This window comes from Morone saxatilis, unplaced genomic scaffold (genome assembly GCF_004916995.1).
Source record: "Morone saxatilis isolate NCDOM2014 unplaced genomic scaffold, NCSU_SB_2.0 Contig19, whole genome shotgun sequence".
Classification (NCBI taxonomy): Eukaryota; Metazoa; Chordata; class Actinopteri; family Moronidae; genus Morone; species Morone saxatilis.
Genome location: NW_023339751.1, coordinates 8,390,363 through 8,405,801, shown reverse-complemented (window position 1 = coordinate 8,405,801; position 15,439 = coordinate 8,390,363). Strand labels below are relative to the sequence as shown.

General features: G+C 37.7%; 1 protein-coding gene across 2 annotated transcripts in view; it reads right to left on the bottom strand.

The window, feature by feature from the left end:
- The window catches only part of lmbrd1 (LMBR1 domain containing 1), a 55,399-nt gene that overhangs the window by 22,259 nt on the left and 17,701 nt on the right, over window positions 1–15,439 (bottom strand). Inside the window, exons 6-7 of one of the 2 annotated variants that reach the window (XM_035663444.1) lie at window positions 14,015–14,103; window positions 7,904–7,977 (exon numbers count right to left, since the gene is read on the bottom strand). In XM_035663444.1, the coding sequence (XP_035519337.1) occupies window positions 7,904–7,977; window positions 14,015–14,103 (163 nt within the window). The remainder of the gene's footprint in view (window positions 1–7,903; window positions 7,978–14,014; window positions 14,104–15,439) is intronic. The other variant, XM_035663446.1, reaches the window with a different exon arrangement.

Genomic DNA, 15,439 nt, shown 5'->3' with positions numbered 1-15,439 from the left:
ATTTGTTTGGTTGGAGCATTAAACAACGCAAGCTCCAAAAACCTGATGCAGAACAGCATTGCTAGTGTCTATGTGTGTATTAGAAATGAGATGGCGAATAGAGGTCATAATGATCATCATGCTTTCTCCACTCAAATTCTGTAGAAATGTTAGGAATGTAACACTATATTGCGAGACGAGTATATGAAGATTCATATAGGTGCGATGAGAAATTAATCATGATACTCTTTTTAAACAGTAGAGGGCACTATCTACTTTGGACTTTTCTTGTTCGACGTCAATGTCATTCGTGTCAGTAGCTGTATCTAGGCGCAAAGAAATCAGTTTCACTTTAATAATTGCATTGTTTGCACAGTTTATACCATACCTCAGAAAAAATGGATACTATAACTTGATAAAGAAAATATAAGAGAAAATATATTTCGTAGATTTTTGTCTGAGAGATAAAGGAACCTTTTTCAGTCATAATTTGTCATCTCATATCTCATTTAGTTGTGAGTTAAGTGTAGTTAAATCCCTAGTAATGGTATGATTTTTCAAAATTTTATTTGGATTGTGTGCCTCCCTGAGTGTGACTGTGTCAGTGCAAATAGGTTGTGGCGACTGACATTCATATCAACTAACTGACAAACGAAGAGATGATTAGGCAGATGATTTAATGAATTATTTAAAAAATCTAATCAGTCTGCTGGGGTAAGTAATTAAATATGTTTTATATTAGAAACTTAAATGTAATAGAAAATAGCCAAAACCCTGCACCCTCCAGTGCATATTCTGAATGTTGGTATATTTGCACATTTGAGCAAACAGTCCTGAAACTCCAGTTGTCCCCACTCAGCTCTTTCTGCTCACTTGTTTTACATGTTAAGGTCAAGTCACATTGTTTTTGGGACATGGATGACCAACTTGGCTGAAAAACATGATGAATGTGACATTAATGAGCATGAGCCATACTTCTTGGTTATGTTCTGTTTATTTAATCAGCAGTGACACGTGCTATACGATCTCACTGACTTCAAAATGGAGATTGTATTGAAAAATGTCCCTCTTCTTCATGGTCAAGCTCATTGAATCTTTTGGAAGTTAGGCACACTGTTCCATGAGCACTTTACAGTCATTATAGATTATTTGGTTCTTGTCTCACAGATATTGGAGCTTCACTCCAAAATATTGACTGCATGTCGCCATGTTTACGACAAAGTGTGAGGTACCGGATAAAAACAGACAGGAGCAGATGCCAAAATGTGTGACTGTTTGGGAAGAATGTTGAGGGGCTTAGTGTACTGCTTGCTTGTTGAAAATATCCTGTCGCCAGACCTAGTACACTATTCTCATGGTCCCAAGCTGAAACGAGAAACTCCTGCACAGCAGTCAACCATGATTGTCTATCACTTTCAGGTAAAGCAAATGAACTAGCAGCAGGAAGGGCACCTGGACCGGAGCCGATATGACACCTTAAATGGATACCTCTTTCTATCTCAAATCTTTTGTCTTTGTCTTTAATTGATAGTGACAGTTAAAGAGTGACAAGGAAGGGGGGCGAGAGAGAGGGGATAACACACATCAAAGGTCCACAGGTCGGAGTCAGACCCATGGCTGCTGCAGCAAAGACTCATGGGGCACCAGCTCCACCAGGTAAGCTATCAGGGTGCCAGTGTATTCTCTTTATCAAACATCAGATGTATGAATTTCTCAATAAGCAGAGCAAATATTTGACGAATTTGGGAAAAGCCTGCCCCAGTCATTACAGATGAATTGGGTATTATAATAAAGACATTAACAGATCATTTCAAGTGTGTTATTAATCGTTGTACAAATCTGAGTAAAACTTGCAAAGTGATTCTTTAAGACAAAAATTCCTGTAAGTTGTCAATTTCCCTTAAGCATTGTAGGAACAGAAAGAGAAATTCAACAAACCTACTATGCATTGTCATTGGCCCTGACAGCCTGACTTTTATAAATCTCTTCAAAATCTTCTTTCTGACCACTTATTCCAACGCTGTCTACCTCTTTTGAATCTGGATTTCTTCCTCTGGTTACTAACATGTCCTTCATTCTGAAACAGGCAAGACCAGCAGGTGTTTGCTTGACGTAGACTGAAAACGTATAGCAAAGCTTTTGGCTAGAAGACTTAACTTGTCCAAGTAGGAAAATGAAACATTAAATAATAACAGCAACAACAATGGCATCATCACATTAAGTGTCCCAGTAAGCCATGTCAGTGATTGAGCATGTAAGATATCTGTTATAGAGACAATACCAGATACCTGGAACTGGCTCACCTAAATGGAATACTCATAATTAATGTTAATGGTATATCTCAAACAGATACAGGAGGTGTTGGGTTTAAAAAATGTATTTACATTTGTTTTCCACGTCCGTGAAATATCTACAGATATAGATATTAAAACTGTAGTGAGAGGTGTAAGTGTTGCTGATATAATGTTGAAAAAAAAAAAATAGGTGAGACTTAAACTCTCTAGTGAAGTGTCGCTGCAGCCGCAGCTGAGACGAGCGAGTCAGGCGGGCGGTGTGACTGCTCTAATCCGTTAACATGGGCACCGAAATAAAAAGCAAGATGCTCCGCCATGCACACATTCTGCTCAGGTAGACAGTATGAACCGGGTGTAAGGCTACAGCTACAGACCTGACATGACACTGTGACATCTCATATCAGCTTTCGCGAGGACGTGTGTGCCGACCTAAAACTTACTGCACATACAACAACAAACCCTGGTTTAGAGCCAAAATCGAGCAGCTTCGTCAGGCCAAGGAAGAAGACTTCAGATGTGGACCAACAATACAACAGTCTACAACAGTCGAAGGAGTGTTATCAGGCCCAGCAGCTTTACTCATGTTTCTCTTACCAGGATTCTTCTAAAATCTGTTGTGGATACTGACAGCAGTTGATCTTCTGCAGGCAGAGTATACTTTATAGTTGACTCTTTGTTGAAGAGATCAAAGTGAGCATACAATGTGCTTAGCTCATCTGGCAACGTGGTCTCACACATGATGGGGGCACTCCTGCTTTTGTAGCCTGTGATGTTCGCGATAACCTGCCATATATCTTTGGTGTTGTTAGTGTTGAGGTCTCTCTCCAGTCTCTGCTGGTGTCTGTGGTGCTCTGGAGGTACTGTATGCTTCCTTGACCAAAAAGCAGATAAAGCCCTCACCTTTCTACACATCCAGCCTTTGAACATGTGCCAGTCTGCGTCTGTGCACTCAAAACAGTCCTGTAGAGCTGCTTTACCTTTAGCTGTCCACACATACACACACTTTACTAGTTCTTATTGATGGTTTGACCCTTTTTATCAGATGGCACCATAGAACTCTACAGGAGAAGCAGCAAAAGATGATCTAGCACAAAATGGGGACGTGGGAGGGCTTTGTAGCAGCTAGAAATATTTAAGTCGACATGGTTCAGTGTATTTGTTCCCCTGGTGGGTATGTGGACATGCTTGTGAAATTTAGGTAAAACAGTTCTAAAATTCCACATCTGGTAAACATTGTCCATCCACTTCAAATCTGTTTGAGCAGCAAACAACACTGATGTTAACACAGAGTCCACCTCCTCTCCTCTTACCGGAGTCTTGTTTTGTGTCAGCGCGGAACATGCTTCACCCCTTGAATGTTGTGGTGCAGCCAGGTTTCAGTAAAGATAAGGGCAAAGCAATCTCTGATTTCCAATTGCTGAGTTAGCCTGAGTCATATTTCATACATTTTATTTTCCTGCAACTGACATTTGCCAGAGGCAGGCTGAGAAGCCTTAGGCCCAAGCTGGGTTGTCTTAGTTCTTATCCCGGCTCTTTTCCCTCTTCACCAGGGGCCACTGTGTATTCCAGGTGTTCTGCCTGGCTGATCGGGAGATGCCAAGTGAAGTGATCATGTCAAGGTCCGGTGCACTTAATCCAATCCCTGCACTTCCTTTTCCGACGTTAATGAGTGTTTTCTATCATAAGTATTACATGCTTCAGTAATAAAGGCGAAAAAATAACGAATTGAAACAACAATGTAGCTAAGTTTGAGGGAGCTACTGGAAGCCACATCTAGCCACCATTGCCGTGATTTGACACTGTCAAATATCAATTGAAGCATGCTGAATGTACAGTATATACACATGGGTGTACATACCAGGGTTGGGGGATTAGATGAATATATCAGCAATTGGCACAATATTACTTTTCATGCTTAGTACAATTTTGATAGCTGTCCAGTAGAGGACTGAATAGTGTGTTTTGAGTCATATTTTTTCTCAGGCTGTGTGTGACTGAAACACTTAAAATGGAGCTTGGAATGGACAGCAATTTATAAAAAGAAATCCAACGAGCAGCCCTTTTAAAAATGGAAAGACTTGACTGAGGCTGCAACTAACCTTTAGAGCATGCTTTTAGGTTTCTAAAGCCATTGTAAGTTTTACATATCGCCTCTTCTTTAATTACAGTAATTGCAGAAAGCCTACTGCAAGATTAAAGGGGTTCAGTGGTGTCCTAATCATTAAGTCATTTCTTATGCTTTGATTAACAAACACTTCAAAAAAGGATGCATGAGAGTGCAATGTTTAGCACTGGTTAAAGACGAGAAGCGTTGGAATTGACCAAATCAATGTATTTTTCCAACCTCAATGAATTAACTCAGAGTCACCCACTAGTTGGCCCAAACTATTTTTCACCTTCACACACTAATTTTGACAGATACAGATATAGCTATGGTAAGCCTTCATCAGTATCTGTTGCTATATTGGGTACTACCATCTGGGGTTTTCGGCTTGATGAATAGGTGTTAATAGAAAGACTTAACTTAGCACCAAAGGACTTCACATGATGCGTCCTGATAATATTAATTGTATGGTTTTCTTTCCTTATATTTGATAGTATTTTAATTTTTAAAAAGTGTTGTACTACAATAAATCGAACATGCCATGTTGTATTCAAAATCCATTTACAGAGTTATAAACTTAAAAAAAAATAAAAGAGAGGGTGTATACATTTATAAATTACATATAAAATATAGAAACAGATATCAAAGGATTGGACCATCCCAAAGTAAGTATTAGTGACACCCTTCTGATTCACTCAGGGACCCAATCTTCCCCGGTCAATCCCCGGCCTATGATTAGATAAACAGACATTAATCTTCCCAACTTTAGTTCAGCATCAGCATCTTATGGCTGGCAATTTAAGAGCAAGAGAAAGGTAGGTCCACAGGACACAGAGCCACGAGAGTCATAAGTCAATATGCTACCCAAGCTTTTAAATGAATCCAAAGGACTTCACATGATGCATGAGCTTTGAGATAGGCCTGATTGGTCTCATGTCATCACTGCTGGGTACAATCAAACAGAGTGAGAGATAATATAGAAGCAATATGCATGTGCAAACATAACAGGTAATGTGGAAGGAATTTACCATAATTATGGATTTGCATTAGTGAATACATTTCCTCACCGTTAAAAACTGACTGCTTGAGTATGAAGTGAATATGACTTTCATCTCAAATTCAATGCAAAGCAAGTTAGCTGTATGAAATTAACTTGCTGAGTTAAAGATAGACAGATATACACACGGAATTATTTAAAATAACTATTTAAATAACTGGTATGATGAGTACACATACAGCAAGTTAGTAATATACAGTGGGGAAATAAATAAATGTAACTTATGTGAATTTAAAGGATATCTCATCTAAGATTGAGCTCTATTTGATATAATGCAGTTACAGACTGCCATTGTACCAGAACAAAGTAACAGACAACAAGTTAATGTATCATTTGTTGTAAATTTACTGACTTATATTTTTTTTTAAATAAAAACATTTTGTATTTAAAAAGGTCCAATGTGTAACATTTAAGATGATCTATTGGTAGAAATGGAATATAATATGCATAACTATGTCTTAATTAGTCATCTGAAGATATGTATTTGTTACTTTTAGAATGAACCCTTTATATCTACGGATGCAGCAGGCTGCCTGCCATGGAGTCCATCATGTCGTACCGCCATGTTCTATAGTAGCCTATGAGGGACAAACCAAACACTGGCTCTAGATAGCGACGGTCACGTTTTTTTCAGCGTTTAGCGGCCACCGTAGTTTCTCCTTCATGCTTAGAAGGAGAGGGTAAAGTGAGTGAGTTGCGATCCACCACTACACCACTAAATGTCGCTAAATCCTACACAGTGAGTTTTAAACTGTTGAAAGCATTGGTTTAGTTAAGCAGACATGTGGACAGTCAGACCAGAAGACACGATTTGCTTATAGAGGACGTTTTGGTTAAATATAAATTTGAGTGCACCAGAGTGTCAAAAAAAAGATTAAAAAAGCAGAAAAAGCCATAACACGCTTCACTTTGTATTAATTTTAAGTGCTCTAGGCTGTGGTGTTATATACTGTTTACATCACAGAGTTGTTTGCATTAAGGGTAGATGGCTAATTCTGCACAAAGAGTAGTGATAAATTAGCACAGAGTCATGGACAACATTTCCGCTGCTTATGGAACCCGTCACTTAGATTCCATTAAGTTAATCAGGCTTAATAGTAACATACACATAGTAGAGAATGATAAATCACACAGCTCTTTGCAAATATGGGTAGGTTGCCACCAAGAAGAGTTTTGCCGCTTGTAGATAGAGGACACAGGAGGGCGCAAATGAAGTTGATGAAAGGATAAAAAGTGAGATAAAAAGGAGTTTCTGCATTTGTGTCTGTGAGAATACAAGAAGGAGGGGCAGTTGTTGCTGTCGCCCAGAGGCCTGATTTCTTTGATTGACTTCATCAAAACAAGGATCAAAAACAAAGACACACTGGGAGTTTCGATTTCCACAGGGCATTCACAGAATCAATAGCAACATGGGGTCAGTGCAAATCTAAGCGCACTTCCATCCTCCAAATGTACTGGGTAATTATCCACTCTTTAGAGAACTATGAGAAGCAAAGTGAGAGAACAGTGGATAAAATTCCAGCTGAGACGGATTATATGTCCTTCAGGGAGACTGGTTCTACAATTTACTTGACTAGGTTGTGTATTATTCATTAAGAGCTCCACATTCAATTGCTGTGTAATTTGTCAAATAGGACTCTTTGAGCTCAACAGAAACTGGATAGATTGGGGTTGGCTGTCATTTTTACTCTCACTCCCTGGGTTGATACCCGAGTAGTTTTTTTGTATCTTTCCCCAGTAGGCAATATTCTGTGTTACTCCCACCCTGACACCAGCGCCACCACCTCCAGGGAATATTCACAGTCTAGTTACCAAGATAATGGCTATGAAAAATGGACAGCATTAACAAGTGTTATAGCACAGCCAATTGTCTGATCCAGGAAAAAATAAAAAACTGCAGAATGCTGAGAGAATCAAAATATAGGCATATATTAATGGACACAGAGGTAGATCTATATATATAAATAAATAGGCAGCAGATAAGTGGTTGATAAGGGTGAAGGGTGCACATAAATCATGCAAAAGTCTCGGGTGAAAGACAGCAGCCCGTGCAATTTGAGCAATTGAATGCCAGAGCTCTAAAATCACAGGGCATTACTAACACTGAAAGGCCACTCCATCACTAGGTACATCACAACCAAAAGGATGGGAAACCATTTGTACACAAAAAACTTCAAGTGCACTGCAGTTCAAATAATATTTTACAAAAACATGCATTATCAACAATGATATATCGAGCGAAAAATCTTGTTGGTTAAATCAGACAAAAGGAAGATTATTCTGTTTAGTCTTTCTATACCTATACCTATACCTCAAAACATTTTTATCATGTCAGATGTCTCAATAGGCTACAGGGATTGTTAGATTTGGAGATCACCCCACTGGATGATTAGCCTTAATTACTGTGCAGATATAGCTCAGCTGAACACCTGAAACAACATCAACTACTTGTCTCTGGTCCCAACTTACCGTGTAAGTGATCACTGCCAACATGCCAATCAAGGTCAAGGAGCTGATGGAGAAAGACAGAGCAGGTAGGCCATCTGTGGGTGGAAAAACATGAAAGCCATTAGAGACCTGACCTTGGCCTTTGACAGAATGTCAACGGACTCTTTGCCACATTTTTTAAACTATCAAGAGCCTTCTTTCTTTTGTGAACGTTGATGGTATTTTAGTCAGTTGTTTATTTTTCAGTCTCAACCTTGACAGCTGAAATGTTTTAGCATTAAAACCCTTTTACAGCGACTGTATGACTTGAGTCAGAGTGCACCTAAATTTCTTTCAACATTCTCAACTTCTACAATGTCAACTCATGTAGACATACCAAAGGAAAAAATCTCATAAAGACTGTTTGATGCATTTTAATTTGCTCTAAATTGCCCACTGTAATTCAAAAGAAACAGGATTGGTGTGTTTCTTAGTGAGACACAAATTAGATTAATTTACAAAGCCTAAACTGCTGTCACCAAACTGAAGCTGGTAAAAAGTAAAAAAAAAAAAAACCTATTAGCAAGCTAATGTTAGCTACTATTACTATTAGTCAGTTAACATTTGGCATGGGAAGCACACTCTTCAATGGGCGATCAATGGAGATTGATGTGCAACTTTAGTAGTGGCAATTCAATATATAAAATGCATCATCTCAAACACAATAGAGAGATAAAAGTACAAGGTTCATTTATTCATCACCCTGCAACACAGGGTTGAACAACATGCTGTAGTCCCTACTCACAAAACAAAAGTCCAGTTGAAAGACATTTAAAATGTTAAAGTTTTTCGTACACCTGATTCCAAGAACAAAACCGATCTTGAACTGCAAGGATGAAACTCTGTGCTAAAGTTCTTAAATGGAAAATCCAGGATATTAATTTCCTTGAAGGCACTTGGGAATAATATTATTCATTCAAGAACATAGACATATGCATGACGCATTATATTGGTATTCTAATATCTGCCTTTAATGAATGCACAGCAGCGAAGTCTTCCTCTGGAGACACATCTGGTCACCATTTTTTGTTAGCAATATAATTTCATACATTGATCACAACTAGTTTTTAAACAGCTGGATCTTTCAATGTATGTAGGTTGAGTTGATGTGTGTCACCTTTGATTGAGGCAGAAAGGGGACCACCCATCAGGCAAGGGCAACAGTAGGTGTCACACCAGCTGTCAGAGCTGGAGTTAGAAGACAGGGATTGATGAAGAGACTGATTGCCTCTCTCCCCTGTCAAGATCCCACCTGTTATAGGGTTCCACGTCAAAAGCTACACAGTTGTCCCTTTATAGATATCCCACATCCTCTCAGCAGCAACTTCATGGTGCCTAGCCCACCTGTCAGCTCGGGCATAGGTGGCTCTCTGCTTGCCTTTCTCCTTGACAGTGGCATTTGATAATATTAAGTCAGTATTCAGGGCATGTATAATTTGTCCTGTTTATAACATTTATCACTTTCTTTTAGAGGCATTACACAAGCAGAAGGACAAAGAGGTGAAAAATGGAGATAAATTATATGCTGGCTTGGTATTGTATTGTATGCAAAAGGAAAACTTTGAAGTCTGACAGCTGGGCTGAACATTAACATTTGAATACATGTTTCCTATTCCCGAGTGTTTCATTGCGATTTTGCTGTCTTTGTTTAGTGGTGAGCTTGGTAAAATAGACAATAGCTCGATGTTCTGCATGGAGAACATTCTGTTCATAAACTCCACACAAAGCCAAGGATAGATGTTTGCTGCCAGTCTTCTTGGTTTCTTGAGCAGATTTTCCGGGGATTAAACATAGGGAATATTGTCTATTATCGCTGGTGCTTCCACATCTGTACAGCTTGGATTCCAACGGCAATGGAATGAGGTAGCTCTTATCTCACCCTGCATATAGCCCTCAAGGCTTGTGTGCATGCATGAGACTTGTACAGAGAGGTGTTTATTGAGGAGCTCCTTTAGCCCTAGCACCCTACTTCTGTGGAATGACAGAATCATCAAAAGAAAACTCATAGGATGGGAAATAGTGTTCTCTATGACAATAAAAAATAACTATGTCCTGCCATACACTACCGAAGAACAAATGTCACATAAATTGCAATAAAGCATTTCATTCATTAATAACTAAATGGACAGTAAAAATAGGCATTGATAAATTTGTTTCTGAATTAATTTCTCTTCTGAATTAATTAAATCTATAAATAAATTGAGTATAATAAATGTGTGGCTCTCTAACCAATCAGAAGCTTTTTACATTTGCATTGTTTTACTATCGCAGGACCTAAACATAAGGCTAAAAGGAGAAGCTAAATGACTAAGGAAATCAAATAGCTAATAGGAAAAAGAAAAGCAGCTGGGGAATGAAAATGCAAATGGGAAAGGAAATTGCCTTTTTAAATGCCTGATGAAAATCTGTATTCTTAATTCAATTTGTGAATCCACTAATTTCAACTCATGCATTTTCATATAGATTTTTAAATCCCATTATTTATCAATAAATAAATGAATGCATGTTATGTTTTCTCAATTTTCATTATGTAATTATTGGCAGTTTTATGTTGTTTTTGGAGATATCTTTTTCAATTCAATTAGTTATTAATGTATTAATATTTCACTTTCACACAATTTGTTTTATAATTCCTCATTTGAGGAAATTGAAATTAATTTGTAAAAAATAATTGCACAATTAAGTTATTATTAAATTAAATGCTCTATTACCATTTCTGTGACACTTGTGGTCCTCCATATACAAAAGCATGAAGAGGCTTATAGCAAAGTTGGTAAAGTTATCAGACACCAACATTTTTTTTAAATTATTATTCATTCTGTGAGGGTAAAGCTAAAAAAGTCACATGGTCTGGGAAATGGGATCAGATAATAGTTTGTTTTTAAGAAGATATGTTGGGCGCATTGTAGCTTTAATCTCTCAGTTGAGGGACACCATGCTAATACAGATGAAGTACTATGGCAAACTTGAGGGACAGCAGAAAATGTCAAAAGATCAATCAAGATGAGATCAAAACATCACTTCAGCTCCCTCACCATAAATCTGTCAACTGAAACCTCAAATGCATTTTAAAAAATAATAGCCCCTATTTTTACCCATGCTATTTTATAATTCAGTCAGCAAAACACAAACCTTTGACAGTCTACTCTATGTACAAAAAATGCCATCTAAACAAACATTATGGCTTAAATTAAATTAAAAATATACAAAATTGAATGTAAAAAAGACATTTTCCTTTCCTGTCAAAAATAAAGGTTTTCTGATGGCAGATCAGAGTAAAATGGGTCTCAAGACACATTCAAATCTTGACAAATGCAAATGTATTCACATACTGCAAGTGGTGTCTCATTTATGACTAGAGTTACACTTCATTGCAATGAAATGTTGAAATTGTCTAAGAATGGATTACTGACAGGTCTAAAGGCACAAAAGTCGGATTTCGCACAAAATGTCTGCTCTCTGAAAGTCTGAAACCAGATACAGCTCTAGTCAGGGGCTGCATTATGATTAGTATTCTAAGCAGTCACAATGCCAATACACAAAATGTAAATGTGTGTGAGAGCAACAAAGTGGAGATTAATTAAATGCAATTAAAAGGAGGAAAGACAAAATCCTTCAGGATCCCGCACCAGATCTATTTAGTCTTTAAGTTGTGCCCTCTCCAGGACCCCTCTGTAAGACGGAGTCAAGGCTGGTTACTGTTTGCTGCAGAGGAAGAATTAACAGTCCAGTGAACATCTTGTCTACTTTTAAATTCTCAAAGTTAAATTATTGTGGCATGATGCACTCACATAGTCTGATTTGCACTACACTTCTTTTATCCATAATGGTGTAATTATATCCTACAGAAGCTACAAGTCTTATCAAGTTGATTGCAAAATTATAGTGAAATGAAGAGATACCAATGGATGCTTTGGACAGGAAAATCAAATTTAAAACACATGTGCTTTTGTTGCAAGTTATACTGATTTGTTATACTGTGCATGCACCAAAAAATCATTTTAATCTTTTAACATGTATTTTTATGTTTTATTATTTATTTATGAATTGTTTCCATGTATGGTCAGAACCATGGCAGTCAGGCTCAGATATAAATAGCCTGAACACTTCTAACACAGTAGTTCTTATACAAGAAAATACAGAACAACAAAAGGCTAATACTGCATTACTATATATTTTTTTTCTATTGTAAGCTATGAGGGGTGAAGAGTAAAATACACTGGTAGAAATAATTGCTATGGTTTATATTTTCTTACTCATAGTATATACGCATGTATGTTTCTGTCAGGTCAGGGTCAGTATGAGTTTATTTGTTCTCCTCTCACTGATAATTGGGATAGGCAGGAAAAGTTAAGTGTTAGAAACACTTAACACTCTTCCCAGTTAAAGTTGGACTCCCACCCACTCTACTTTGCCTTCAGGCATAGCTAAAAGACTGTACTACATAGTCTTGAATACCAACATTAATAGGTACTGATCTGGAGTACATTCAGGCATTATTGGAAGATTGGAACATATGTAATGTTGGAGCCATTAAAGAAGCAGTGGCCTTAATGAAAAGTCGTTGCAAAGTAGTCAGCAGGGTTATGTGGCAAAAGTGCCTTTTCCTTTACACAATTAACCTCCCATCTGGAGAGAGAAGAGATGGGGAATTAAAAAAAGGATGATCCTCACATTTCCTCCTCAGTAGCCGAGCAATTTCCCCCTGTGCCAAGGAAGGAAGGTTAGGGAGAGCATGTAGGGGTCCACTATTGTGAAGAGAGGCAGATGGTTCAACTTCCTCCTTGATCCCCAGATGGCAAAAGGCCAGAGGACTGTTAGGAGTCCACATTTGGCAATGCTCCTGCATTAGCATCAGCACAGGCACCAGCAATGCTCCTTGTGAAGATGCCCAGGGTGTGATCCCAACACTGGACGATACCCTATCTTCCAGTGTTGGGATCACACCATTAATACTTGATTGTTTTAACTCGTGAGTTTAATTTGTTACTGCACACTATAAAGCGACTGAAATATTGGTACATACTGTACAGTCATTGAGTCATTTAATAGTGACTCCACAATAAAGGGTGGCCAGTAACATCTGAGCTTTTCCTGTAACATTATTACAGAGGTGGATCTGTGAGTGGTCAACACAGTCCAGACCACTATAATCCCTGGTTGAAATACACAAAAATTAACATGATTACTTCGGCTGCTCTGTGGTGAAATTTAATCAATAAATGCATGACGTAACAAGTTTTCTATTATCTTAAATGTAGGTACGATTAAAAAGACACAACATCAGAGCAAATTTCAGCTGTGCCTAAGTAAAGTTTGGCCTTGTACATGACTTTACAAAGTTATTTGTGTGATTAAAATCACCACACCAATTACTGTAAATTGGACCTCATCAGTTGTGATGAATTCCAGTCTGTGCCTGTATGCCTAAAACAACAGAATCTAGAAAATCAAACTATGTCCATTTAAAATGTTTCCCTCACAACTAACCCTATGAAGCAGTGCTTTTTTTTTATTTTTTTTATTTTTTTTATACGTGTTAACCACCATTACCTGGTTTACCAACCACCATACAATCATAAAGTATGCTTCGAGTAAGGCTTTGGGATGTGTGTAAAAAGAAAATGTACACTCAAGTTAGGACATTAACTTGTACAAACTCGACGGGCCCTGATAGCTCACCTGGTAGAGCTTGCACTCTGTGTACCAAGGAGTCCTAACCGCATTGTGACCATCCTTACTGTCATGGTCTCATTCTTGTGACAGCTTAAATCTTTTTGTTTTGCCTGCAATGGCAACTCATCTAAAACTTGATCCCAATTCTGTCTAAACAAACTTCACACTGATCAATGAGGCTGAATAATAGCAGGATATTAGAAAGAAGATAATAGAAAGAAGCAGTGGAATGGATGTAGCTTCAAGGAAGCAATGAATATAAATAATGAAGAGTTAGGGTGTAATGAATGAGATTGTCTGACTTAAAAAGAGATAAAAGAATCCAAATCTGATAGTTATGGTAACAAAAACCATAAAAATAAGACAGAAGTTTAAAATAACAGGAAAATAACAGGAAGTATTAGAGGATATACTTACGACTACTCCCAAGCTCCTCAAAGAGGTATTGTACTTTCTCCCATTGAGTTGAATTCTGACCAGGTGGGGCCTCAAGTGGAACGAACGCTCTGAAAATTATGAAACAATAATTTAGTAGAAGTAAGGTAAAATGCATCAGGTACCTTCTATACTTTATAATTGCTATAATATGCTTAAGTCTTTGTACTGGCAGTGATGGTTTGAGCAACTGGTGAATTTTCTTTATAAGCCACCCACAGATTCCATACATAACAGACAGATAACATTTGTTAACACTACTAAAACAACACTTCTCAGGCCTAAAGTCAGGAAAAGGTCAACAGTATTGATGCTCAATTTCAGAGCGGTTGTTGATTCCATTAACCATAAAATCCTTTCCTATTGATCATTTATCCTTGTTGACAGACAAGAGAGAAACAGGCCAGAATCCTTTTTAGTATTTAGCATCTAAAAAATCTAATGAAATATGGTGCTCTATGTATCTACAGGGATTCTTTTAGGAAGTAAAAAAACTGGTAGTCCAAAGAAAGTTTAAAAAACCTCCACCAGGGGAGGTAAAAAACATTACATCAGCATCTCAGAGACTTCCCTTTGCTTCATATGCAAAAAAACTGAATTTGAGGTCTCAATGGGCCTCATCTGCTCTACTATCATGTGCATATCCCCAGGGGTCCACACTTGCACTTAATCTTTTTCATGAGCTTCCCTTCGGTCATGTTATGTGTCATTTTTCATTTTAGGAAAAAAGAAAACACCTTTTCAAAGTGACCTTAACCCTTATCCAACTCTTCACAGCTGTGTCTGCAGTAAGGATGTAACTTTATCAAACTTAGTCATGCTACTGAGTTTGTCTTTTTGTCATCTTGAGTAGTGGTAGTAGTCATCTTCAGTAGCCTGGCTCCATTTGGTGCAAAACACTACAGCCAGGCTTCAAAAACAAGCTGAAGGTGTCTCATCAAATTACCAATTAAAATACAGAAAGAAAAAAAAAATACTACAAGTAGCCATTTATCATGTTGCCTTAGATCTCAAATAAAATTTAAAATAAAGGTGATGAGGGCTGGATATGAAACTAAGTTATTTGCAGTGGTGAAAAAAAAAAAAAACCTATAACAGTGCATCAGGGACCATTTAAGGAGTTAAACAACTTGCCAGGTTTAAAGACAACAAATAAAAGCCATCAAGGAAAGACCTACTGAGTGAACAGTCACAAGTGAACAAAGCCATTATGTCTCCGGGCATCAGAAAAGCAGTCTGGGATAAAAGCTATCATGTTGTTGAAAATCAAAGGACCAAAGCAACAATTGCCAGAACAAAGCCACACTAGTTCCAGTTCATGAGGTAAAAGAGGGGCTAAATTGCTTCTGTCTATAAAAAAAGTCCTAGCTTCCAAACTTTAAGCTGTAAGAAAGTATAGTCATGTGT